The sequence below is a fragment of the Somniosus microcephalus genome, chromosome 2, assembly GCF_052327205.1.
Source record: "Somniosus microcephalus isolate GS21.2 chromosome 2, FLI_Smic_1.0, whole genome shotgun sequence".
NCBI classification, from domain to species: domain Eukaryota; kingdom Metazoa; phylum Chordata; class Chondrichthyes; order Squaliformes; family Somniosidae; genus Somniosus; species Somniosus microcephalus.
In genome coordinates, this window is record NC_140988.1 from 262,731,418 (window position 1) to 262,758,960 (window position 27,543).

General features: G+C 44.6%; 1 protein-coding gene across 1 annotated transcript in view; it reads left to right on the forward strand.

The window, feature by feature from the left end:
* The window catches only part of LOC147123362 (DEP domain-containing protein 1B-like), a 57,015-nt gene that overhangs the window by 12,309 nt on the left and 17,163 nt on the right, over window positions 1-27,543 (forward strand). Inside the window, exons 3-7 of the mRNA XM_085971579.1 lie at window positions 2,625-2,763; window positions 4,629-4,756; window positions 13,046-13,176; window positions 13,968-14,015; window positions 21,653-21,793. Coding sequence (XP_085827705.1) covers window positions 2,625-2,763; window positions 4,629-4,756; window positions 13,046-13,176; window positions 13,968-14,015; window positions 21,653-21,793 — 587 coding nt within the window. The remainder of the gene's footprint in view (window positions 1-2,624; window positions 2,764-4,628; window positions 4,757-13,045; window positions 13,177-13,967; window positions 14,016-21,652; window positions 21,794-27,543) is intronic.

The following is a 27,543-nucleotide window of genomic DNA, read 5'->3' on the forward strand; positions in this document are numbered from 1 at the left end:
AAATGTTGTTTGTATTAAATAGGATCCATTTATTAGAGAGACTATGATCTGGGCTTTTCCCTTCGTACCCAATATCTTGATATATATGAAACCCTTCCTTGTGTGAGCTGGATACTGTAATGTTGCATGTGGCCCCACATGTTTCATCTACCTTTCACGAGATAGATTCATATTCTCACTGCTAGTTGTAAACCAACCAGTTAGCATTTTAAACAAACAATGTCTAGTGAATTTCAATCTATTTCATAATGTGACTTTACAGGATCCCTGTTAATGGGCTAAATTCATTTTACAAATCTCAAAACTAGACTGTACTCTGCTTTAAAAGAGTTCTCTCACTGTCTTCCACCAAGTTTTCCAGACTTTGACCCAACTAGACTAGAAGGCAAAGATGATCTTCTTTGGCAGTCCCTCAGAACCGAGGATGACTTGCTTCCACATTAAAAAGGAGTTCTCAGGTGGTTGAGTCCAATGCGGGACCTACAGTCTGTCACAGGTGGGGCAGACAGTGGTTGAAGGGGCAGGTGGGTGGGGTGCTTGGGTTGATGTGCATTGCCTGCGCTTGCTCCCGGTGAAGAGACTCTGTTTGGCGCCTTCCCGGATGCTTCTCCTCCACTTTGTGCGGTCTTGGGCCAGGGGTTCCCAGGTGTCGATAGGGATGTTGCACTTTTTCAAGGAGGCTTTGAGGGTGTCCTTGAAGCGTTTCCTCTGCCCACCTGGGGCTCGCTTGCTGTATCAGAGCTCCGAGTAGAGCGCTTGTTTTGGGAGTCTCCTATCAGCCATGCGGACGATGTGACCCGTCCATCGGGGCTGATCGAGCGTGGTCAAAGCTTCGATGCTGGGGATGTTGGCCTGAGCGAAGACACTGACATTGCTGCACCTATCCTACCAATGGATTTGCAGGATCTTGCGGAGGCAGCATTGGCGGTACCTCTCCAGTGCTTTGAGGTGCCTGCTGTATATGGTCCATGTCTCTGAAGCATACAGGAGGGCAGGTATCACTACTGCTCTGTAGACAATGAGCTTGGTGCTGAGTTTGAGGTCTTGGTCTTCAAACACACTGTTCCTTGGGCGACCGAAGGCTGCATTGAAGGCGGTGTTGGACTTCGTCATCGACGTCTGCCCTTGTTGACAGTAGGCTCCCGAGGTATGGAAAGTGGTCCACGTTGTCCAAGGCCTTGTCATGGATTTTGATAATCGGGGGGCAGTACTGTGTGGTGGGGAGCAGGTTGGTAGAGGACCTTTGTCTTACGGATGTTTAGTGTAAGGCCCATGCTCTCGTACGCTTTGGTGAAGGTGTTGACGATGGTTTGGAGTTCGGCCTCTGTGCGCAGACACAAGTGACGTCTGCATACTGTAATTCGACGAGAGGATGGGACAACCTTGGATCTGCACTGGAGGCGACAGGTTGAACAGTTTCCCGTTTGTCCTGTAAATTAGCTCCACTGCAGCGGGGAGCTTACTGAGGGTGAGATGGAGTATTGCAGCAAGGAAGATCAAGAAGAGCGTTGGTGCGATGACACAGCCTTGCTTGACCCTGGTCCGTACATGAATTGGGTATGCGGTGGAACCGTTGGTCAAGATCATGGCTTGCATGTTGTTGTGAAGCAGGCGGAGGATGGTGACGAACTTTTGGGGGCAGCTGAATTTGAGGAGGACACGCCATAATCCCTCACGGTTGACAGTGTCGAAGGCCTTTGTGAGATCAAAAGACCATGTACAGCGGTTGGTGCTGTTCACCGTGCGGCAATTACAAGAGAAATGCAGGGAAGATCATGTCCATTGTGCCCCTTGGTGGGCAGAATCTGCATTGCGACTCTAGGAGGAGCTCTTCAGCCACTGGGAGAAGGTGATTGAGGAGGATTCTTGCGATGACTTTCCCTGTGGCAGACAGCAAGGGAACTCCTCTAATTACCACAATCTGACTTGATATCTGACCCTCAAAGATGATATCTGACCCACTCCTAGCTCTCCATGCTTTCTATTTTTTTCCCTCTTCCTTCCCCTTTCAAGTGTTTACCATAATGTCTAATAAACCTCCAAGTTGATGTGGCATGTGTGGAAACAAAATTTTTCCCTTAACTGTTTCTCGATCAAACCCACTTCTAGAAGCAAGCTTTATTGAATGTTTATTCCCTTGCCAGCTGAATTTATCTTAATAGTATAATATACATTGCACAACATCCTTCAAGCCAATAGTCAAATCCTAGTGAAAATGGCTAAATAGAAACTCTTGAGTAGTGGGCAAGGGAAGAAATACATATCTAACTGCACAAGTTTGTCAATAATAAGTGATTTTTGGCTCTGCACCAAGTTCAACTCATGGAATGTAAATTTGGTGGCCCAAACTGACACTGGAGCTCCCTTCTCCAGGGCATCTCTTCACTTCACTTGGCTCGGGTCCTGATCCTGGATGCAGGCTGCATTTGCGCGAACTGCAGTGTTGGTGTGAAGCAAAATCACTGTGCACCAATGCTACAGTTGTAGTGTAAATGCATTGAGTCTTCCGGTCAGGTGACTAAAATTTCACTAGCCTACTGTTAGTTTAAGTTGTTACAGAATATACAAACAGTAAACATTGTGTAAATAGACTAATTGCATGAGGTATACATTTTGTTTTGCAGATTTCCGCCATCATCTCCTCTTAAGCCTTATCCAAAAAAGTCATCCCATTTAATTTGTGACATAAAACCCAAATTTCCAAATTGGAGTGACTATGATGTTCCAAAGCCAGGTCCCGTCCCAGTAAGGCCTATAATTTTGGTAAGACATTTTAAAATTCACTTGTATTTCTTGATATTCATTTAGTTGCAATTCAAATTTGGTCCATAAAAAGTATATACGGTATATTGGAGATGATTTTCACTTCAGCCACATACGTGTTCAATATTGAAAATTCTGCGTTGTAAAATTGTATTGTTTAAATCTCTGTTTGCAGGGTGTAAAACAGGAAGGGAGATCTTGCATTCAGTGTAGTCACTTTTATAGGCAAATGTGCCATGGCAAATTACATGGTAGCTAAAGTTTTTCCTTAACTGGTCCTGGGTATCATTTGACTGTATACCTATACATGCATCCACCATCAAACCTATTGCATGTTTAAAAAAATTATTTTAATTTATTCATGAAATGTGGGTGTTTCTGGCAAGGCCAGCATTTATTGCCCATCCAGAGTTACCCTTGAAGGTGTTGGACTGTAGCAGTTCAAAGCAGCTGCTAACCATGTGGTGAAGGTACTCCCACAGTGCTGTTGAGTAGGGAATGCCAGGATTCTGATCCAGTATCGATGAATGAACAGTGATCTACACCCAAGTGAGGATGGTGTGTGACTTGGAGGAGAACATGAAGGTGATGGTGTTTCTGTGCGCCTGCTGTGCTTGTCCTTCTAGTTGGTAGAGGTCATGGGTTTGGGAGGTGCTGCCGAAGAAGCCTAGGCGAGTTGCTGCAGTGTATCTTGGTACACACTGCAGCCATGGTGTGCCGGTGGTGGAGGGAGTGAATGTTTTTAAGGTGGTGGATGGGGTGCCGATCAAGCAGACTGCTTTCTCCTGGATGGTGTCGAGCTTAGTGTTGTTGAAGCTGCACTCAGCCAGGCAAGTGGAGAGTATTCTATCACACTCCTGATGTGTGCCTTGTAGATGGTGGAAAGGCACAAAGCATCTGAGTGACTCTCTTCGATATCCAGTCTCTGACCTGCTCTTATAGCCAGTGTTTGTGTGGCTGGTCCAGTTAAGTTTCTGGTCCACGGTGCCCCCCTCCAGGATGTTGATGGTGGGGGATTTAACGATTATAATGTCATGGGGAGGTGGTTAGACTCTGTTGTTGAAAATGATTGTTGCCTGGCATTTGTGTGGCATGAATATTAGTCGGCACTTATCAGCCCAAGTCTGGATGTTGTTCAGGTCTTGCAGCATATGTGCATGGACTACTTCATTATCTGAAGAGTAGCAAATGGAACTGAACACACTGCAATCCTCAGGGAATATCCCCACTTCTGACCTTTTATGATGGAGGAAAGGTCATTGATGAACTAGCTGAAGATTGTATTCACTAGAGTTTAGAAGAATGAGGGGATGTCTTTGAAACTTTTAAAATTCTGACCGGGCTAGACCGACTGGATGCAGGGAGGATGTTTCCCCTGGCTCGGGGGGGGGGGGGCTTCCTAGAACAAGGGGTCACAGACTCGATACAGGGTAGGACATTTAGGACTAAGATGAGAAATTTCTTCACTCAGGGTGGTGAATCTGTGAAATTCTCTACTAGAGGGCTATGGAGGCAAAGTCACTCAATATATTTTAAGAAGGAGCTAGTTAGATTTCTAGCCACAAAAGGCATCAAAGGAGTATGGGGGAAAGAGCAGGAATATGGTATTGAGAGGATCAGCCATGATCATGTTGAATGGCGGAGCAGGCTCGAATGGCCTACTCCTGCTCCTATTTTTCTATGTCTGGCTTAAAATAGTTTAAGACACAAGCTTTATATTCCTCCCAATGGGAAGTTCTACAATGGGTATGCTTATAACTTGCTACTTTACTAGATCTCCAAGATTAATTGTTGACAAGCCCTGTATATCTTGTTCACAAGCTCTATGATTTTTTTCTACTGCCTTCCTTTATGATCTATTGCAGAATTCTGAATTGTGGCACAAGCGCCATAGCATTGCAATTGGGGAAGTATCCGAATGTAGAATTATACATCGGGAAGAGGTTTCCCAAGGAACTGTGGAAGAAATCTGGAAATCAATGACATTGGCACAGTATGTGTTGAGTTCTTTTCTTGCTGTTCATTATTTCCCTTTCTCTTTTCCACCCCCTGCCCCCCAATAAGTTCCTTTCCATTGATGCTGATCCTTTCTCACAAAATTAAATTTCTAAAATATAATCTTCAGAAAGTAGATTTGCTCTGAGTTACTCATTGGAAAGAGATCTTGCATTTATGTATGCCTTTAGTGTAACAAAAAATGTCCAGAGTTGCAGGATGAGTGGATAGCAGCAGGAAATAGCCAAGACACATTCGGCCTGAATTTGCAGTTGGAGGCTTCCCGTGGGTGGATGCTGCTGAACTACAATAAAACTACGAACCTACCTGATGGTCCTGCATCCATGGAGACTCGCGTTCCTGAGCCTCCAAGCGTATGCATGCGTAAAGGCTCATGTATCCAATAGGCACATGTGATTTGCAAGCGTCCCTGTGATCATGTGGGACAACCCAAACAATGAGGGGATTCCCATTATACTTATGGGATTCCATTTATGTACGGAATCCCCATAAGCTTAATGGGAATCGCCCAAAAAATACATTTTAAAACACATTTAATTAATTTAAAACTTTTTAAAAATATAATTTAAAACACAATTTTTTGAAAAATAAATGTCAACATTTTTCAAGGGGCCAAAAATAACACCACTTATTTTACAGGTTTGAAAGTTAAAATGATTTAAAATGTTTATTTTAATAATTATTTTCACCATTACGCTGGTAGAAGAAGGCCATAAGCCTGCTTTTACTAGGCGTAAGCATTTCATGGGTATTCGTTGGGCAAATAGCCCAACTCCCCACCAGCGAATGTCCATTTCCTGGGGATGTGGAGGATCGTTCGGTATATTCCAAACAGAAGTTGATTACATTTTTGGGAATTAAGAGATATGTGGATAGTGCGGGAATGTGGAGTTGAAGTAGAAGATCAGCCATGATCTTGCTGAATGGCGGAGCAGACTCGAAGTGCCAATTGGCCTACTCCTGCTCCTATTTCTTGTGTTCTTACCTGAAGAAGATTCTTGACCGATCACAAGTTCCGGGTTTGCGAGCATGTACATCAAATGCAGAAACCTGGAGCTTGCAGGGCACTTACAGCCACGTACGCAGTCATAGGCCCTGGAAAATCCAGGCTGTTGTGTTTTTATTTTGAAGGATGGTAGGGGTGGAAGGGAATGTGTTCAAAAGTGTGATCAGAGCTATGATGGGGGTGGGGGGGGGGGGGTGTTAAAATAGATAAGGTTAAAAGTGGGATGAGCAAAGGGTCTATGCTATATTGTAGGGCTGGTGGAGAGAGTGGAATGAAACCATGGAGAGATTCAAAGACCAGAATGCCAAAGATGAAGAAAAAAAATACTTTTCGCATTTATAAAAAAAAATAAAAAATTCTTTATACAAAAGACCCTAACTCGTCTACCTCCTGATTTTTGTAAGTTTATTTTTGCCTAATTTTAATGAAACCTTCTAAAACTCTCAGTTGCCATTGAATTATATTAATTGCAGCAATATGAAAATCCTTAATGGACTTAGGAGCATTTAATCAGTAATTTGGGCTTCAAAAGAGAACTGCTGTCATTTTGTATAATAGAGCTGGGACCAATATTCTCGCGGGGAGGTTTGCTAGTGCTGTTGGAGAGGGTTTAAACTAGCTTGGCAGGGGGATGGGCACCAGCATATCGGAGTAGAAAAGAGGAATAAGGTGCATAAGAGTGAGTGTGTTGGATATTACTAGAGGCAGAAGTAGTACCATATTAGATAGGAGCAGACTAAAAGACTATGAAATTCAAAAATGGGTTTAGAATGCATGTATGCAAACACAGTGTGGTGAATAAGGTTGGTGAGCTAAAAGCACAATTAGCCTTGTGGTAATAATGGAAATGTGGCTTAAAAATGATGAGGACTGGGCACTTAATACTTCAAGGGTACAAGGTGTTCAGAAAAGATGGGTAAGGAAAAGAGGGAGGTAGGGTGGCGGTGCTGATTAAGGAAGACATTGTAGTGTTGGAAAGGGAGGATGTTCTTGAGGGGACAATGACAGAATCCATTTGGTTAGAGTTGAGGACCAAAAAGGGTATGATCACGCTATTGGGGGTATTCTACAGGCCTCCAAATACAGTAGTGAGCTGGAGGTAGAGGAGAAAATCTGCAGGGAAATCACAGAGATATGCAAGAGCTATAGAGTGGTGATACTGGGGGACTTTAATTACACATATCGATTGGGATAATGCTAGGGTAAAAGAAAGGAGGGGGAGGAATTTCTGAAATGTGCTCGGGAGAATTTCCTTGACCAATATGTTCTTGGCCCAACAAGGAGGCATTGCTGGGGAATGAGGTGGGCCAGGTCGACCAAGTGTCTGTGGGAGAACACTTGGGTACGAGTGATCATCGTATCATAAGATTTAGATTAGCAATGGACAGGAGCAAGGAACAATCTAGGGTCGAACTTCTAAACTGGAATAGGGTTAACTTCAATGGGATGCGAAAGGATCTAGCCAGGGTAAAATGGAACCAAAGACTGACAGGAAAAACTGTAATGGAATAATGGGTGATCTTTAAGGCTGAGATGTTCCAAGTATAGGCTAGGTACATTTCAACAAGAGGGCAGGGTAAGGGAACTAAAACAAGGGCTCCTTGGATGATGAGGGAGATGGAGAAGATGATGAAACAAAAGAGGGTGTATGATGAATGTCAGGTGAATTCTTCAAGGGAGAACCAGACCAAATACAGTAAGTTTAGCGGGGAAGTGAAGAGGAAAAGAAGATTGGCAAAGAGCACGAGTAGAATGGCGGTTAACATAAAAGGGAACCCCAAAATCTTCTACCGGCATGTAAGCAGGTAGTAAGAGGCGGGGTGGGAGCTATTGGGGACAAAGGAGGTGATGTATGCTTGGAGGCGCAGGGCAAGGCTAGAATATTCAATGAGTACTTTGTATCGGTGTTTACTAAAGAGGTGGATGCTGACAAAATATCGGTAGCAATGGAAGGGGTGAAAATTGATAGACAGGATGTACTAGAAAGGCTGGGTATGCTTAGAGTGGATAAGTCACCTGGTCCAGATGACTTGCATCCCAGGTTGCAAAGGGAATTGGGAGGAGGTAGCGAAAGGTTTGGGGGGGTAGGGGGAAAACGGTACAAAGGTGAGTCCTATCACCTACAGTCATTTGTCCATAGAAACATAGAAGATAGGAGCAGGAGTAGGCCATTTGGCCCCTCAGGCCTGCTCCACCATTCAATGCAATCATGGCTGATCATCCAAATTCAGTACCCTGTCCCTGCTTTCTCCCCATATCCCTTGATCCCCTTAGCCTTAAGAAATATATCTAACTCCTTCTTGAATATATTTAATGAATTGGCCTCAACTGTCTTCTGTGGTGGAGAATTCCACAGGTTTGCCACTCTCTGGGTGAAGAAATTCCTCCTCATCTCAGTCCTAAATGGCTTACCCCTTATCCTTAGATTGTGACTCCTGGTTCTGGACTCCCCCGCCATCGGGAACAGCCTTCCTGCGTCTAGTCCTGTTAGAATTTTATAAGTTTCAATGAGATCCCCTCTAATTCTTCTAAACTCTAGCGAATATAAGCCTAATCGACCCAATCTCTCTCCATGCGTCATTCCTGCCATCCCAGGTATCAGTCTGGTGAATCTTCGCTGAACTCCCTCCATGGCAAGAACATCCTTCCTCAGATAAGGCGACCAAAACTGCACACAATACTCAAGGTGTGGTCTCACCAAGGCCCTGTACAACTGCAGCAAGACATCCTTGCTCCTGTACTTGCATCCTCTCGCAATGAAGGCCAACATACCATTTGCCTTCTTAACCGCCTGCTGCACCTGCATGCTTACCTTCAGCGACTGGTGCACAAGGACACCCAGGTCTCGTTGCACTTCCCCCTTCTCCCAATCTATTGCCGTTCAGATAATAATCTGCCTTCCTGTTTTTGCCACCAGAGTGGATAACCTTGCATTTATCCACATTATACTGCATCTGCGCAATCGCCCAACCTGTCCAAATCATCCTGGAGTTTCTCTGCATCTTCCTCACAGCACACCGCCCACCCAGCTTTGTGTTGTCTGCAAACTTGGAGATATTACATCTAGTTCCCTCATCTAGATCATTAATATATATTGTGAATAGCTGGGGTCCTAGTACCGATCCCTGCAGTACCCCACTAGTCACTGGAAAAAGACCTGTTTATTTCAACTCTTTGCTTCCTGTCTGCCAACCAGTTCTCTATCCAAGTCAGTACCTTAGCCCCAATCCCATGTGCTTTAACTTTGCACACTAGTCTCTTATGCGGGACCTTATCAAAAGCATTCTGAAAGTCCAAATACGCCACATCCACTGGTTCTCCCATATCTATTCTACCAGTTACATCCTCAAAAAATTCCAGCAAGCATTTTGCCTATATTTGCAGCAAGTGTTAAGCTGTGTCATAGTAGATGTATCCATCATAGTGAGTAGCATAAGTTATAAGCTAAAAGCGCCTTTGCTTGTAGGACCAGTAGCTCTTGTGCCTTACAAGGCCAACATAACAACCAAGGAATTGAGTCAAGTTATCCAATTGACTACCTTTCCAGCACACTGATCGAGATTGGATTTGTGTCAAGTGAAAATTAGGCATTTTCGGTGTATGACTGCACTACAGGTAGACTACCCTTTATCCGAACTTCCGAAAACTGAAACCCTCTAAAAACCGAAGGTTTTTTCGTTCAGCGTAAGTCGTGCGCACGACTTACGCTGAACGAAAAAACCTTCGGTTTTTAGAGGGTTCCGGTTTTGGAAGTTCGGATAAAGGGTAAGTCGTGCGCACAACCCCCACGGACCCCCCCGCCGGCCCGGACCCCCGCCGACCCCGACCCCCGCCGACTTACGCTGAGCGTCGGCGTAAGTCGTGCGCACGACCCCCCCGCCGGCCCCGACCCCCGCCGACCCCAACCCCCCCCCCCCCCCGCCGACCCACCTTCTGAAATTCTCCGAAAACCGAAACACGGCTGGTCCCGAGGTTTTCGGATAAAGGATAGTCTACCTGTAATCTCCACTTATTTGCAGTAGTTGGTAAGACACTGCTTGCTATGTCCAGTGTGCTCCGCTGCTTAACATCAGATGAAGTGTTACATAGAGTTAAATCGTGTCTACAGCACAGAAACAGGCTATTTGGCCCAATTGGTCTATGCTGACGTTCATGCGCCACACGACCTCCTCCCACCCCGCTTCATCTAACCCCATCAATATTTTCATTTATTCCTTTCTCCCTCATGCTTATCTAGATTCCTCTTAAATGCATTTATGCTATTTGCCTCAACTACTCATTGTGGTAGTGTTCCACATTCCTACCACTGATTGGGTGAAGTTTCTCCTAAATTCTCTATTGGATTTAATAGTGACTATCTTGGCCCAGAAATTCGAGTTGGAGGCTTCCCGCGGGTGCAAGCCTCCGACCTGCACTTGCCTAGTGTGCTGGCCGTTGTGCTGTGGGCCTGTGTGGGATTCCGATCCTGGGCCTCCTCCAACTGCCGACGCGCAGTGTTTGCGTATCCCAGGGGCGCAGTTAGTTCTAAGCGTCCCCTGGGATCACGTGGGCCATGGAGAGCCAATGGTAGCAGGGAATCTGTATTCATAGATTGGACAGGTCTTCCTGTCCAATCTATGAATACAATTCGGCCCCCAAAACATAACCAAAACTTCAACAAAAAAAATGTAATCACATTTTTAAAATAACTAAATTACATAACTATTTTAAACAATTTAAATTTTTGAAAAAAATGAATTAGTTTCTAACGGGGCTAAAAATAAACTTTCTTTAAAGTATTTAAAAATAATAAACCTGTGGGGGAAAAAATGTTTTAATTTTACTTAATTCACCACTTACTTTGTTAAAAGCAGGCCTTGCGACTGCTTTTTATAAGCGTAGCTACTGGAGACTTACCCTCCTGGAAAAACCTGGAGAAAAAACGGAAGTTCCAGGCGTACGCGCTGCCTCTCCGGCGCATGCGTTCGACCTGTGAACCCTTTCCCGCGCATGCGCAGTGCATGCACTTTCATTGGGCCTACGCGTGAGTACCCAGCACATACTCACCCGTGGGGACTCAAGTTCTGGCTCCTTATATTTATGACCCCTCATTTTGATCTCTTTTCACCCCCCCCCCCCGCGCTCTCAATTGGAAACATTTCCTCCATGTTTACCCTATGACACTTGCAAACATTTCAGCCTTGTCTCTTGCTGGCCTCCACCATGGTTAAGGATGGGAATGCTCATGGAGCCACCTCCTGTAGTAGTTCCTGGTTGTCCACCACCATTGACCGTATGTGGTAGGGTAACAGATCTTTGCTCTAATCTGTTGTTTGGAGGACTGCTTAGCTCTGTCTGTAGCCTACATTTGTTCAGTATGCAGTTAACCCTGTGTAATTGCTTCACTAGGTTTCTGCTGATGACTCATTGTGCCATGTGGGTACTCCGTTTTGGACTATTATGTTATGCTAGATCTCTCCTACTTGGCACAATGTTAGTGCCACAATATACAATCTCCTCAAGGTGGGGATTTGGCTGTCTTCCCAAGGACATGATCATGTGGCTCCACTGCTGTTGACAGCTATGACCAGTAGGTTGGTCAGGACAAGGCCAAGTCGGTTACTTCCTCATGTTGGTTCCTTCACCACCTGATGCAGGCCTAGTCTGAAGGCTATTTCCTTCATGACCCAGCCAGCTTGGTCATTGGCAGTATATTGAAGACTGCCCACCCAGAGTACATTCTGTACCATTGCTTACCTCTCAACTTCCTCCAAATGATGATCAACATGGTGGAGTACATGTATTTCAGTTGGACGGAGAGGGTGGGTAAATGGTGATCACTAAGTTTTCTTGACTGTTTGACCTGAAGCCATGATACTTCATGGGGTCCAGAATCATTACTGAAGACTCCCAGGTCTACTCCCACCTGACTATTTCACTGTGCCCCCACCTCTAGGACAAGCTGTACTTTGGGATGGTGACTGGAGTCTGGCATTGATCTGCAAGTATGACTGTTGGGCTGCTGCTTGATTAGTCAGTGGGACAGCTCTCCCAACTTGGCACAAACCTGCAGATGTTAGTAAGGAGGCCTTCAAAGAGTCAATTGGGCTGTCCAATTTTCTTATTTACAATTGGGTGACTTGCTAGGCCGGGCATTAATAATCGACTACACATTGGAATTGCTAGACCCACCATTTCATCCAACTAACCATGAGCAAGACCATGGGATGACTTTGCAGAAGACAGTAGAACACTTTTATGTAAACTAGGAATAAAAATAATAGTTAAATTAATGGTGCACAGGACATTTTTTAAACAACTACTGGTTTAAAAAAAAGTTTCAACAGAAGCACTTGTAAATGTTTTTGTCTAGCATGCATTTTGTCACATTATGCAAACTTCTATGTCATCTTTTGATCTGATTGCTTGAAATTATGCAGTCATAAGAGCAATAAATTACTATTAAGTATTAGGGATCATAGGAATCAAAAATGAGGAACATGCCTACAAAAACTGCCAATGAAGGATTACTAAGGATGCCTGAAAATAAATCAGTCAGGAACTGAACCAATTGCATTTATTTTCTCTTTTTTTGAAAATCCTGAAGCTGGTCAAACTTTAGACACTGCTCTACCTTCACAGTAGAATAATATATTGTGTATTACATGGTATAATGCTGCTGTCTTTACAAACAGCGTATCAGTTGTAGTGGTTGTGACTGGACTATTGCGAATGTGAGTTCAAATTCCACCATAGCAGTTTGAATTCAGTTTTAAAAACAAAGTCTAGTAATAAAAAAAAAAGTAGCTGGTATTAATAAAAGCAGTCGGATTGTCATAAAAACCCTCCTGGATCACTGATGTTCTTTTCGGGAAGGAAACTTACTGCTTTTACCAAATGTAGCTTGTGTGACTCCAGTCCCACACCAATGTGGTTGACACTTAACTGCCCTCTGAAGTGGACTAGCAAGTTGTCTCCAGCCACTGGACTGCAGTGGTTCAAGAAGATCTGCCACCACCTTCTCAGGGCAACTAGGGATGAGCAATACATGCTGGCCTTGTCAGTGATGCCCACATCCTGAGAAATATTTTTAAAGAAATCTGGTGCATTGTGAGCAACACTTTTTTTTTGTTCCTGTTAACTGATCAAATTGTTAAGGGGGGCTGATTGTGAAATGCTTACTGTGCTATATTTATGATGTGAGCTATGTAGTTTACATACTTGGCTTCTAGGACAAGTAGAATAATAGGCAAAATTGTATTGACCTGTTTTGTCTTCCAGTTTGCAGAAGATCCTGGGGCTCGAGTCTCTGGATGGAGTGCTGGATTCTAAACTACTCAATCCCAAACATATCATCTATAACGTTCACCACATTAATAAACAAGGAGTAGTAATTCTAGAGAATAAATTGGGTTTGTAATATTATGTATTCTAATTTAAGAATTTGGTTTAAATAGTAAAGTAAAACTAACTTTATTGAAAATGAGCAGAATATTTGTTAAATTCTTAGCAGATTTGGATTTTAAGAAAAGCAAGCTGCCAACTTACATTAATTGCAAGTGACTTTTACTTTTTCCCCCTCACTTCTAGTCCTGTCTTGAAGATGGTGACTAATGCTTCCTATGGGTTCCATGAGTGCTGGCAATCCTCCAGTTCCTTGCCTAAGTTTGTCATTTTCAAGTGGTAGCTTGGTTAATCTGAAGTATGGGCAATCATAGCTGAGTTGGTCCTTGCAGAATATCCAAACATGCACTCTTCCAGTCACAGCTGCGAGATAGGAATGAGGAGTACAAATCAGGTTTTTTTTCTTTTTCCTCCTTGCCCTGGCTCAATGAGACTAATTGAAGCAGGTGTAATGCTGCCCAACTGAGACCTGCAAAGACGAGATCAAAATTCCAGATTATCTGTGGTTTAGTCCTACACCTGAAAGTGCTTTTACTCCAAGACTTGAAGGATGTGCAAATTGCAGATGACTCCTTAAAGCAAGAGTATACTTGTCAAATGGTGCTATTTAAAGATTTTTTTTAAAGTGGCATGGGGGAAATAAAATGTTGAAGACTATGTAAACAGTAAAATTCCTTTAACCATTCACACCTGCAGGGTTTAAAATTTAAAAAATGTTCTTTGAAATTTTATCTATAGATCCTAATGGTGAATGTTACTTACTAAAAATGGTTGATTAACTTCCTTTTTTTAAAAACAGAAGAGCTTCCACACTGGGTTCTATCAGCCATGAGGTGTCTGGTAAACTGTAAGTATTAACATAGTTGTCTATAATCTGTGTTGTGACTTTGTATAAAATGATATTCCCATGGATGAATTAGACATGTAAACCAGCATTTTCCACATTTGCAGAAGCTCAATGAATTTATACCCTTGTCACTCTTGCAGGGAGCCAGGGGACATCTTTGGCCCCAGTTTGTTCAGGTTGCACTCTGGAATGGTGTAACTAGAGTGGAAAATTTAGGCCATATCGTGGCCATAAATGATAAATATATGCATAACAAAATCCTGATTAAACAGGAGCAGAGGAATAATATGGGCTTTCTTATCTATCTAATCGTAGCCAGAGAATCGCCTGCAATGGCTTCTTCCACATAGTTACCTCTGATGTCCCTCGAGGATCTTTCCTTGGCCCCCTCCTATTTCTTATCTACATGTTGCCCCTTGGCAACATCATCTGAAAACAGTGTCAGTTTCCACATGTACACTGACAACACCCAGCTCTACCTCACTACCACTTCTCTCAACCTCTCCACGGTCTCTAAATTGTCTGACTGCTTATCTGACATCCAGTTCTGGATGAGCAGAAATTTTCTCCAATTAAATATTGGGAAGATCGAAGAAATTGTTTTTGCTGCTTGCCACAAACTCCATTCCCTAGCCACTGACTCCATCCCTCTCCCTAACATCTGTGAGGCTGAACCACACTGTTCACAACCTTGGTGTCATATTTGACCCTGAAATGAGCTTCCGACCACACATCCATGGCATAACTAAGACCGCCTATTTCCACTTCCATAACTTTGCTTGTCTCTGCCCTTGCCTCAGCTCATCTGCTGCTGAAACCCTCATCCATGCCTTTGTTACCTCTAGACCTGACTCTTCCAACACGCTCCTGGCTGGCCTCCCACATTCTACCCTACATAAACTTGAGGTCATCCAAAACTTGGCTGCCCATGTCCTAACTCGCACCAAGTCCCGTTCACCCATCACCCCTGTGCTTGCTGACCTACATTGGCTCCTGGTTAAGCAATGCCTCGATTTCAAAATTCTCATCCTTGTTTTCAAATCCCTCCATGGCCGCACCCCTCCCTATCTCTAATCTCCTTCAGCCCCACAACCCCCCCCCCCTCGAGATATCTGAACTCCTCTAATTCTGGCTTCTTCAGCATCCCTGATTATAATCGTTCAACCATTGGTGGCCGTGCTTTCTGTTGCCTAGGCCTTAGGCTCTGGAATTCCCTGCCTAAACCCCTCCGCCTCGCTACCTCTCTCATTTTAAGACGCTCCTTAAAACCTACCTCTTCGACCAAGCTTTTGGTCACCTGCCCTAATTTCTCCTAATGTGGCTCGGTGTCATTTTTTGTCTTTTTTTATGCTCCTGTGTAGAGCCATGGGACATTTTCCTACATTAAAGGCGCTAAAAAATACAAGTTCTTTTGGTTGGAGAAGATAAATAGATCAAGTCCTGGAACAGGATTTGTATTCAAGCAAATTGATGGCATTTTTTTAGTTCAAATAGTTTGTGTTTCTAAGGTGGAAATAGTTTTGGCCCCTGATTTGTTTAATGCAGACATGGAAAATACTAGTGATTTTTATATATCGTGGTTTATTTAACATTGGAAGCTGAGGCTGGAGAGGGTGTAAGTAGCAGTTATGCCGGGAAGCGCTGGAAAATGGGCCAGATCCCAGTTATGCCGGATAGACCTTCCACTTGCCGCTTTGCTGCTTTTACTCCACCCACTACACCCTGCCGCCACCACCGCCTCTCCTGCCCCAACCCCGTCAAGTCTGAACTAGACAAAGGCTTATCTGAACCTACTGCCCCACCCTCTGTTGCACATTCAAAGAACAAAAATAAAGATATTGGCACCAAATATTTTTTGACTCTTTCTAGATCAATGGGAATGGTAGCATAGTGGTTGTTACTGTACTAGTAATCCAGAGGCCTGGACAAATGATCCAGAGACACAAGTTCAAATCCCACTATAGCAGCTGGAATTTAAATTCAGTTAATTAAATAAATATGGAATAAAAAGCTAGTATCCATAATGGTGACCATGAAACTACCGGATTGTTGTAAAAATCCATCTGGTTCACTAATGTCCTTTTTCGGGAAGGAAATCTGCCATTCTTGCATTGTGACTCCAGATCCACAGCAGACTCTGAAATGGCCTAGCAAGCCACTCAGTTGTACCAAACCAATACAAAGAAAAGGCTGAAGCGTTCGCAACCATTTTCAGCCAGAAGTGCCAAGTGATGGTGGGGTCCTCCTAAGTCAGTCATCACAGAAGCCAGTCTTCAGCCAATTCGATTTACTGCACATGATATCAAGAAACGGCTGAGCACACTGGATACAACAAAGGCTATGGGCCCTGACAACATCCTGGCTATCGTGCTAAAGACTTGTGCTCCAGAACTAGCCGTGCCTCTAGCCAAGCTGTTCCAGTACAAATTCAACACTGGCATCTATCCGACAATGTGGCAAATTGCCCAGGAATCTCCTGTCCACAAAGCAGGACAAATCCAATCCAGCCAATTATCACCATCAGTCTACTCTCCATCAGCGACGTGATGGAAGGTGTCATTGACAGTGCTATGAAGTGGCACTTAGTCACCAATAACCTGCTCATTGGTGCTCACTCATTTTGGGTTCTGGCAGGACCACTCTGTTCCAGACTTCATTACAGCCTTGGTCCAAACATGAACAAAAGAGCTGAATTCCAGAGGTGACGTGAGAGTGACTGCCCTTGACATCAAAGCAGCATTTGACAGTGTGGCATCAAGGAGCCCTAGTAAAACTGAAGTCCATGAAATCAGGGGTTGGGGGGAAACTCTCCACTGGCTAAGTCATACCTAGCACAAAGGAAGGTGGTTGTTGGAGGCCAATCATCTCAGCCCCAGGATATTGCTGCAGGAGCTCCTCCGGGCAGTGCCCTCGGCCCAACCATCTTCAGCTGCTTCATCAATGACCTTCCCTCCAAGGTTAGAAGTGGGGATGTTCGCTGCTGATTGCAGCACAGTGTTCAGTTCCATTTGCAATTCCTCAGATAATGAACTAGTATGTGCCTGCATGCGGCAAGACCTGGACAACATTCAGGCTTGGGCTGATGGGTGGCAAGTAACATGTGTGCCATACAATGACTATTTCCAACGAGAGTCTAACCACCAATCCTTGACATTCAACAGCATTACCATTGCTGAATCTCCCAACAACATCATCCTGGAGTCACCATTGACCAGAAACTTAACTGGCCCAGCCACACATACTGTGGCAAGAAGAGCAAGTCAGAGGCTGGGTATTTGGTGGCAAGTGACTCACCTGACCAATGTTCCCTCTAATTTCTATTTGTACTGGGCAGGTGACAAATTCTTCTGAGTTTTTTTGTCCCTGGCAGTTAACAACAGCAACAATGCCCTACCCAACAACAGCAGCAGCAGAAAATTCCGATCTTTCATTATTTTTGTTCATTGCACAACTACTTTTTTGAAGTCTTGAAGAGTTAATTACTTGATAGCGTCACTTCATCTTTCTCCTGACTCCCCTCTTCACACCAAGCAATCCAGGTCAGGTTCTAATATCTTGAGGCCTTGGAGAGGGTGCAGAGGAGATTTACTAGAATGTTTCATCAGTTACCTGGAGAGATTAAAGAAGCTTGGTTAATAGAGGTGTTTCAAATTTTGAGTTTTGATCAAGTAAATAAGGAGAAACTTTCCACTGGCAGGAGGGTAGGTAACCAGGATACAAATTTAAGGTGATTGGCAAAAGAACCAGAGGCGAGATGAGTTTTTTTTATGCAATGAGTTCTGGAATGCACTGCCTCAAAGGCACAGAAGCAGATTCAATAAGTTTTTCAAAAGGGAATTGGATCAATATTTGAAAAGGAAAGATTTACAAGGTTATGGGGAAAGAATAGGGGCTAGGGACTAATTGGATAGCTACCAAAGAGCCAGCACAGGCACGATGGGTTGAATGGCCTCCTGTGCTATATGATTCTGTCTGATATCTTTTATCAAGCCCAAAGCCAGGTTGAAGGCAGGTTTGGGTGTTGCAGGGGTTCTAGACTCAGGATGCTGGGAGGGGGAGTTGGGGAATGTTAAGAATTGCATTAAGGCAAATTATTACATTTTAATTTTTTTAAAATTATTTTCTCTAAACTACACACAAACTTACACAATAAGTGAAAAGTAAAGTTGTAACACCAGACTTGTATCATATAAACTTAAATGGCCCGGAAATTCGGGTCGGTGCAAGCCCCCGACCTGCACTTACCTTGCGCGCCGGACGTTGAGCTGTGGGCCCCCGTGGAATTCCGATCCTGGGCCTGCTCCAACTGCCGGCGCGCAGTGCTTGCGTATCCCAGGGGTGCAGTTAGTTCGATGCGTCCCCTAGGATCACGTGGGCCATGGGGAGCCAATCGGAGCAGGGAAATGCCCATTCATAAGTTTGACAGGAAGAGCTGTCAAAACTTAGAAATACTACGGCCCCCAAAACATCACAATCTTCAAATAAATTTTTAAAAATCACAATTTTCAAAAACTATATAAATTACATGAAAACTATTTTAAACGATTTAAATTTGAGAATTTTTTATTTTCTAGCGGGGCTAAAAATAAACTTGCCTTTCTTTAAAGTATTTAAAAATAATAAACCTGTGGGGGGGGAAAATGTTTTAATTTTAATTAATTCACCACTTACCTTGTAAAAAGCAGGCCTTATGCCTGCTTTTTATGTGTAACTTCTGGAGACTTACCCTCCCGGAGAAACCTGTTTATACAAGTAGACTATCCTTTATCCGAACTTCCGAAAACCTCTAAAAACCGAAAGTTTTTTCATTCAGCGTAAGTCGTGCGCACGACATGACCAGAGTGGCGCACGACTTGCGCTGAGCAGGTCAGAGGATCAGAGTTCCCTCCTGGGTAGGAGATTGCAGGCCGAGCCAGGCAGTGTGAAGGAGGTACCGGGAGAGTGAACCCAACAATACAGCGGCCCGTCTGATATTCTTTTCTCCGCCCCCCCCCCCGCGGCCCGTCCGATATTCTTTTCTCCTGGGGAAGGTGAGGCAATTTACAATTCCACATTGCTTGCATTGGAGGACCATTGAAACACATCACCAATTCTAGACTTGATTATTGCATCTACTTTGAAATATGTATTTACATCCGGTGCCAATTGGACTCGAGAATCAAAAGGAAGATTAACCAGAACATGATGTTGATATTGACTATCCGTGCACCGCTTACTTTGCTCTCAATTCTCAAGCGTTTTTTTTTTCCTTCTCTTTCCAGCGGTTTACTAAATAAAAACAATTGGATATGGCATTTTTTATTTTTCATGGGTGACAAACTTGTGGAGAAAGGCAATAATTTGTGATGGGCAAACCCTTAATTGTATTGGCTTTTTTCTTTTCCTTGTCTGTGAAATGCAACACTCGAGCAGCATAACAAAGTATTGCTTTATTTGAAAGCCAGCGCTAACGATAAAATGAAACGAGGACAGCAACAATATTCATGAATTTTGGAGAGAGAGTGGGTGGTGCAATTTAACTAACCTTTGAGTGTAAGCAGAAGACATGCTAAGCTTTCCAAATGAAACTATTGCCTCTTCATAGAATCATTCCATTTACACCTGCACTCTGCTCTTGTTTTATTTCGCAGCATGCAATGCATTTTAAGAGTTAGCCACTACCATTAAACCAAAGGGTATTCACCATGGTTTTGTGTTTGGTCGAGGATTTATTCCTGTAGTGTTTTAATGCAGGTTCTGTGCACATTAAACTTTCCAATACAAGCCTTTATAAATTTTTTTTTTTTTTTTTAATGCTGCTTTAAAATCAATGCAGAAGTAAGGGGGCAAGTCTTAAATGCTGCAACAGTGGAGCTTTGCAGAGAAAGCAAATGTCCCACCGCGCTGCAGGCTGTATTCACTAACTGTGGAAACTACACTTTCGCTTCTTGCGGCTGTGCAGTCCAATTTGCCTGAATGAACATCTCCATCCTACTGCTGCAACCCGGCCCTTCCATCTACCCGCCTTCAACATCTATCACGGAAGGGGCAGATGGTCTCACGCTGCTGCCTGACTGGACGCGGACCCACCGATTGAGGTCGGTTTAGGCACTGGGTGAAAGCATCTCTCCTATACTGACCAGAACTGTGTTACACCTGATCATTGCTAGCAGTCCTTGACGTGATGGTATGGAAGTACACTAAAATGCAACCCCATAAAACACACCACTTGAATTTATACAACTCTATAGCCCGCCCCCATAGTTCAGGCTGTGACCGTCTCCATTTATCCCCAATGAATGGATTCCTTTCTGGGCTGTCTGTCGGTGGGAAAGCCATCCACCACTCGCCCCCTTTCACCGGCTATTGCCTCATCCGTTGGATCCTCAGGATCTTCTTTTTCCCCCCAACCCCCCCAACATTAGCTATTGGTTAGAGTTGATGCTAGTCACAGAACGTTCAGCAATGATGGGTGAAACGGGCTGTCAGTTCGGACGGCTGATGCCCTGTTCCCCTCTACTTGATCGGCTACTTTTCTTGGCCGCTGCTGCTTTGTGTTATTAAAGCCCCCGCTGTGAACCTGAGCAGATGGTTTCTTTTACTGCGTGGTACAGTCAAGCTTGCTGCATGACCACCCGTGCTCCTTAAAGGGAGCATTGTTCCTGACTCCCCAAACCCTTTCCACCATCTACAAGGCACGAGTCAGGAGTGTGATAGAATTCTCTCCACTTGTCTGGATGAGTGCAGCTCCAACAACACTCGAGAAGCTCAACACCATCCAGGACAAAGCTGCCCCCTTGATTGGTTCCTCCATCCACCTCCTTAAACATTCACTCCCTCCACCACCAGCAAACCGTGGCTGCAGTGTGTACCATCTACAAGATGAAAGGCAGCAACTCGCCAAGGCTTCTTCGACAGCATCCCCCAAACCCACAACCTCTACCGCCTAGAAGGACAAGGGCAGCAAAAGCATAGGAGCACCATCACCTTCAAGTTCCCCTCCAACTCACACACCAGCCTGACTTAGAAGTATATCGCCATTCCTTCATTGTCACTGTCAAAATCCTGCAACTCCCTACCTAACAACACTGGGAGTATCTTCACCATATGGACTGCAGCAGTATAAGAAGGCTCACCACCACCTTATCGAGGGCAATTATGGATGAGCAATAAATACTGGCTGTAAACAAATATATAAAAAAAACACAAAGAAACAACAACAGAAGTATGTACCTCCAGTTGCACAGTTTCCTGGGTTGGGTCTCATTAAAAATGTTCCCAGCACCATTGGCAGTGGTGCAGTGGCAAGAGAATGGGATATTATTAAAGGAGGCAGAAGTGGCTCGAAGATTCTTTTAGATTTTTAACCTGAAGCCTCTCCATGAGCTGTGACCACTTCATGACCATATATGGGAGCAGGGGAGAGAGAGGGGTGGCCACTGCTAGGCCCTCTTCCTCCAAAAGGGTTTTCAGTGGGCTTTCCACTGCTGCCCCAAGTTGCACCGCCACCCCTCTTTTGGAGCCCAAGTTTCTTCTAAGGTAATCGCTCTGCTGGTCCTCACTTCAGCACAAACATCTTAGTAAGTTGTATGGTTTTGTGCTGGTCCAACCCATATGTGTTGCCATTAAATTGGTTTTTGTATATTTTTTTCTCTTAGGGCCAAATGGAAGTGAATTGAACCGACCCATGTACCCAGGGTTTGAAAGAGATGTGTTCAAGACAATAGCAGATTACTTTCAAAAACCAAAGGAGCCATTGTTGACGTTTGAGTTCTATGAACTCTTCATTAACATTTTAGGTGGGTATTTAATAATAAGCATACACAGCATGACACTGAGCAAAATCACAAATTTCTAAATTCATTGTGAGCAACCTAGTTTACATAGTAACAGTTTCAGGCAAGGGAAGACCGTTGGTCCATCTGGCCTAACTATCCACAGTATTCCTTTGTTGCATTTCTAATATCCTGGAATCCCATTTTTGACAAGAACCTGCCTAGTTTTTTATGAAACCCATTAAGATTTCTTGCTCCATCACCAGTCCCCGTAATCTGTTCCACGTGCCTGCCACCCTTTTAGTTTATATTTAAAACAAAAAGGTTCCTTCTGCATTTCATTGTACATCATTCCCTTAAGTTTTGGGATCAACTGTGCAGCCCTTCTCTCTATCCCCATCAATAATTGAATATCCTTTTTGAAATAGGGAGACCATAATTGCATGCAGGACTGCAGCTGTAGTCTCCCCAGGTCCCAATGCAGCTTTAAAATGATCTCTGGATTTTTGATACACCCCTTGCTATGCATCCCAACATTCTGGTAGCTTTTTTAGCAGCCTGGGAACATTGTGCTGATTGGTTTTAGTGACCTGCCCACTAAAACCCCAAGATCTTTTTCCTGTTCCGATACCTCAAGTACGTTCCCATTCAGCACATAATACACATCAGCCTCCCCTCTGCCTAAATCTTATAACCTTGCATCTCCCTGCATTAAAACTTGTCAAGATCCTTTTGAATTTTTTGCATTGGAATTGTCTGCAAATTTGACACTGGATGCAATTCCTTCCTCCAAATGATTTGAAGGCCCAACACAACTTTGTCACTCCACTGGTAACTGGCTGCCAACCAGATACCTGCCCATGCACTACTACTCAGTTGTTGTCTACCAACCAACCATTTCCCACTCTTATTTTAATACATTCCTGTTGGACCTTGTGTAGTAGCCTAACACTTTCCCAACAGTGGAGGTAAAGCTTTGCCTTTTTGTTTTGAAGGTGGAAGTCACAGTTGCTATTTTCCAGTCTTCTGAGATTTGGCCTGAGTCCAGTGAGCTCTGGAAAAATGTCTGCAATAGGTCTTTCTTGAAAGTTGCGTGGGCTAGGAACCTTATCTACCTGAGTGTCAACAACGTTCCCAATATGTCCTTGTGAGTTTTTAAAAAAAAAGTTCGCTTCTGCATGAAAATAAGTCACCTGATGCTAATCAGTTGCTCAGTATTTAATTGGAGTCCAGTTTTTCATAGTGCAGAGACACCAGCAAGACCTGAATTAGTTTACTTGGGACTCAGAGGATGCCCTTTGATTCACACTGTCAGTACCAAACTGTTGAGTGTCTTTTTTGACCAATTGAATGATGAGGTAGCCAATATCTTGATGGTTCCTCCTAAATATTGGTGCTAATGGATTTTTTTGTTCTCTGTCGGATATGCTGATGGCAATAATTTAGAACTTGTGGTATGGGCTCAGTATAAGCTAGCGTGGACTACATTTATAGTTTCCAAAGTCCACGTGGAAGTCCTGTAGGTTTTCTCACAGCAGATTCGTCAAGTTTCTTGAATCTAGCTTAAAAGTAATCTTTAGTCAATAGGGAGTGACTTTTTCCATGATTATTTACAATTGCCACCTCCAAATTGCTTATAGGTGCTGGGATGACCACCTGATATTTTCAGTCTGGCATTTAGTTGAAGTGGACAGTATAGTTGCTGAGTTTTTGAATTAACTCCCAGCTGTTAACAAGTAGACTATATCCCCAGAGGCCATGGATGTATTAGTAAAAACACTTCACTGGGAGATTTTCATAATCGTGTTCCATGGACCTGCATCACAGACGCTATCAATCTTTTGGAACAGCAAGTTCCTGTGTGAATTTCCTTTCGCCTTCAAAATTCTATGGAAATTGTGGAGTAAATAATGGCTCTGACCTTGTCGAGGCAAGAACACCAAGCCAATCTTGTTGCAACAATAGACTTTATTACAACTGGAGAACATAATTTGGCATCCCTCCTCTGGTAAAATTCTGTGTATCACATGCCAGCGAATGGTAGAGGTGAGATAGAGGAGGAGATTTGTAGACCGTTGAGAGAGAAATGCAAGAAAAGGGTAATATTGACAGATTTCAACTATCCAAAGATAGATTGAGATAACTGTGTTCGTCATGGCTCAGTGGTAGCACTCTCGCCTTGGAGTCAGTAAAGTTCAAGTCCCACTCCAGAGACTTGAGCACGAAGTATCTAGGCTGATACTTCTGTGCAGTACTGAGGGAGTGCTGCTCTGTTGGACGTTCCATCTTTTGGATGACGCTAAAACCGAGGCCCAACTGCTTCCTCCCCCACCCTAGGTGGACGTAAAAGATCCCATGGCACTATTTCAAAGAAGAGCAGGTGAGTTCTCCCCTGTGTCCTGACCAATATTTATCCCTCAAGACCAACCGCAACATCGTCATCAAACCCTTCAACCAGACGAAATTGAAGTTCTCAGCCGAGGGCTCAATTTCTGCCCCACCACCAAAATGGACCCCATCGGTCTCGCGGCAGACACAGAGGAATTCATCAGGAGAATGAGGCTCCGGGAATTCTTCCACAAATCCCAAGATGTCAGCAGCGAACCCAATGAGACAATGATCCGGAACAGCAGACAGAGGGATCCGCAGTGCAGCAACCGAAGAAGAAAGAGTCAAATTGGACCCCTCCGGAGGGTCGCTGCCCTAAGCTTGACATGTATGCTCAAGCTGTCAGGAGATGCATCAACGCCAGATTCATCAGCCGCACTCACAAGACAGTCCAGAATGTCACCCGAGCACAACGCAACGCCATCCACGCTCTCAAGACCAACCGCAACATCGTCATCAAACCAGCAGACAAAGGAGGTGCCATCGTCATACAGAACAGAACGGACTATTGCAAAGAAGTATACCGACAACTGGACAACCAGGAACACTACAGACAGTTACCCGCAGATCCGACCAAAGAACACACCCGCCAACTCAACAGACTGATCAAAACCTTCGATCCAGACCTTCAAAGCATCCTACATGCTCTCATCCCACGTACTCCCCGCGTGGGAGACTTCTACTGCCTCCCAAAGATACACAAAGCCAACACACCTGGACGTCCTATCGCATCAGGCAACGGAACCCTGTGTGAGAACCTCTCTGGATATGTCGAGGGCATCCTGAAACCCATCGTACAGGGAACCCCCAGCTTCTGTCGCGACACTACAGACTTCTTACAGAAACTCTGCACTCACGGACCAGTTGAACCAGGAACACTCCTCGCCACGATGGACGTCTCGGCACTACACCAGTATCCCCCACGATGACGGCATCGCTGCGACAGCCTCAGTACTCAACACCAACAACAGCCAATCTCCAGACGCCATCCTACAACTCATCCGCTTCATCCTTGACCACAATGTCTTCACCTTCGACAACCAGTTCTTTACCCAAACACACGGAACAGCCATGGGGACCAAATTCGCACCCCAATACGCAAACATCTTCATGCACAAGTTCGAGCAAGACTTCTTCGCTGCACAGGATCTCCAACCAACGCTATACACCAGATACATCGACGACATTTTCTTCCTATGGACCCACGGCGAAGAATCACTGAAAAGACTACACGATAACATCAACAAGTTCCATCCCACCATCAAACTCACCATGGACTACTCCTCAGAATCGGTCTCATTCCTGGACACACGAATCTCCATCAAAGACGGACACCTCAGCACTTCACTCTACCGCAAGCCCACGGACAACCTCACGATGCTTCACTTCTCCAGCTTCCACCCTAACCACATTAAAGAAGCCATCCCCTATGGACAAGCCCTGCGAATACACAGGATCTGCTCAGACGAGGAGGAACGCGATGGACACCTACAGACACTGAAAGACGCCCTTGTAAGAACGGGATATGACGCTCGACTCGTCGATCGACAGTTCCGACGGGCCACAGCGAAAAATCGCATAGACCTCCTCGGAAGACAAACACGGGACACAACCAACAGAGTACCCTTCGTCGTCCAGTACTTCCCCGGAGCGGAGAAACTACGCCATGTTCTTCGCAGCCTTCAACATATCATCGATGACGACGAACACCTCGCTAAGGCCATCCCCACGCCTCCACTACTCGCTTTCAAACAGCCGCCTAACCTCAAACAGACCATCGTTCGCAGCAAATTACCCAGCTTTCAGGAGAACAGCGACCACGACACCACACAACCCTGCCACAGCAACCTCTGCAAGACATGCCAGATCATCAACACAGATACCATCATCACACGTGAGGACACCACCCACCAGGTACATGGTACATACTCATGTGACTCGGCCAACGTTGTCTACCTCATACGTTGCAGGAAAGGATGCCCCGGAGCATGGTACATCGGCGAGACCATGCAGACACTGCGACAACGGATGAACGGACACCACGCAACAATCACCAGGCAGGAGTGTTCCCTCCCAGTCGGGGAACACTTCAGCAGTCAAGGACATTCAGCCTCCGATCTTCGGGTAAGCATTCTCCAAGGCGGCCTTCGAGACACACGACAACGCAAAATCGTCGAGCAGAAACTGATAGCCAAGTTCCGCACCCATGAGGACGGCCTCAACCGAGATCTTGGGTTCATGTCACGCTACATGTAACCCCACCTGACGCAGGGTCATCCAGACTCGAGTCGACATTGGCTTGTTCTCTCTACACAGATGCGGCCGGACCTGCTGTGATTTCCAGCCCCCAAAAAAATGTTTTTTGTCTTTTTTTGTTTTTCATACAGACCCCAGCATCTGCAATATTTGACCCCTTGTGACCCCACCTCATTGTTCTTTGATGTAATGTTTCCCTGACTGACCTGTTTGGACACCATTCACACCTTTGACTGCTGTGATTATCTCTCTGCCGAGGTGTGATAAATGGCAGTTGGAAAGGTTACCTGTAAACATCTGACATGATTCTCTGACTATATAAGCTGTGTCTTTATGCATTTCTCCACTTCACCTGAAGAAGGAGCAGCGCTCCGAAAGCTTGTGATTTCAAATAAAGCTGTTGGACTATAACCTGGTGTTGTGTGACTTCTTACATTTCTCTGTGCGGTAGTCCCGGGCCAAAACTGGTTGACCTATCTTAAAACTCATGGTCGGCCTTTCATTCATATTCTGAAACTGCCTGTTCTCCACATCTCTTCTGATGTTTGGCTTAACCAAATCCAAGCGGCATCGTAGTCTTCGATTGAAGAACATCATGGCTGGAGTTTGGTTGGTAACCGCATGTGTCGCATTCCGGTAGGCATACAAGAAGTTATCCACCTTGTGTTGTAGGGGTATATCTTCATTACACATTGCCTTGATAGCCTTCTTGAATGTTTGAACAAACCTCTCGGCCAATCCATTAGTGGCTGGATGATATGGGGCGGATGTGTAATGCTTAACACCATTGTTCTTTAAGAACCTCCGGAACTTTTCAGACACAAACTGTGGTCCATTGTCAGAGCAAATCTGTTCAGGCAGCCCATTCCTGGCGAATATGGTTCGTAAGACTGTGATAGTTTTTTCTGTGGTGGTTGAGGACATTTTTATTACCTCTGGCCACTTTGAATGTGCATCCACCGCAATTAAAAACATCGAGTCCATAAAGGGACCAGCAAAATCAATGTGCACCCTTTGCCATGGAGATGAGGGCCACTCCCATGGATGTAGAGGAGCTTGTGGTGGGGCGTTTTGGACCTTCTGGCATCCTGTACAGCTCTTGGTCATCTCTTCGATTTCTCTATCGATTC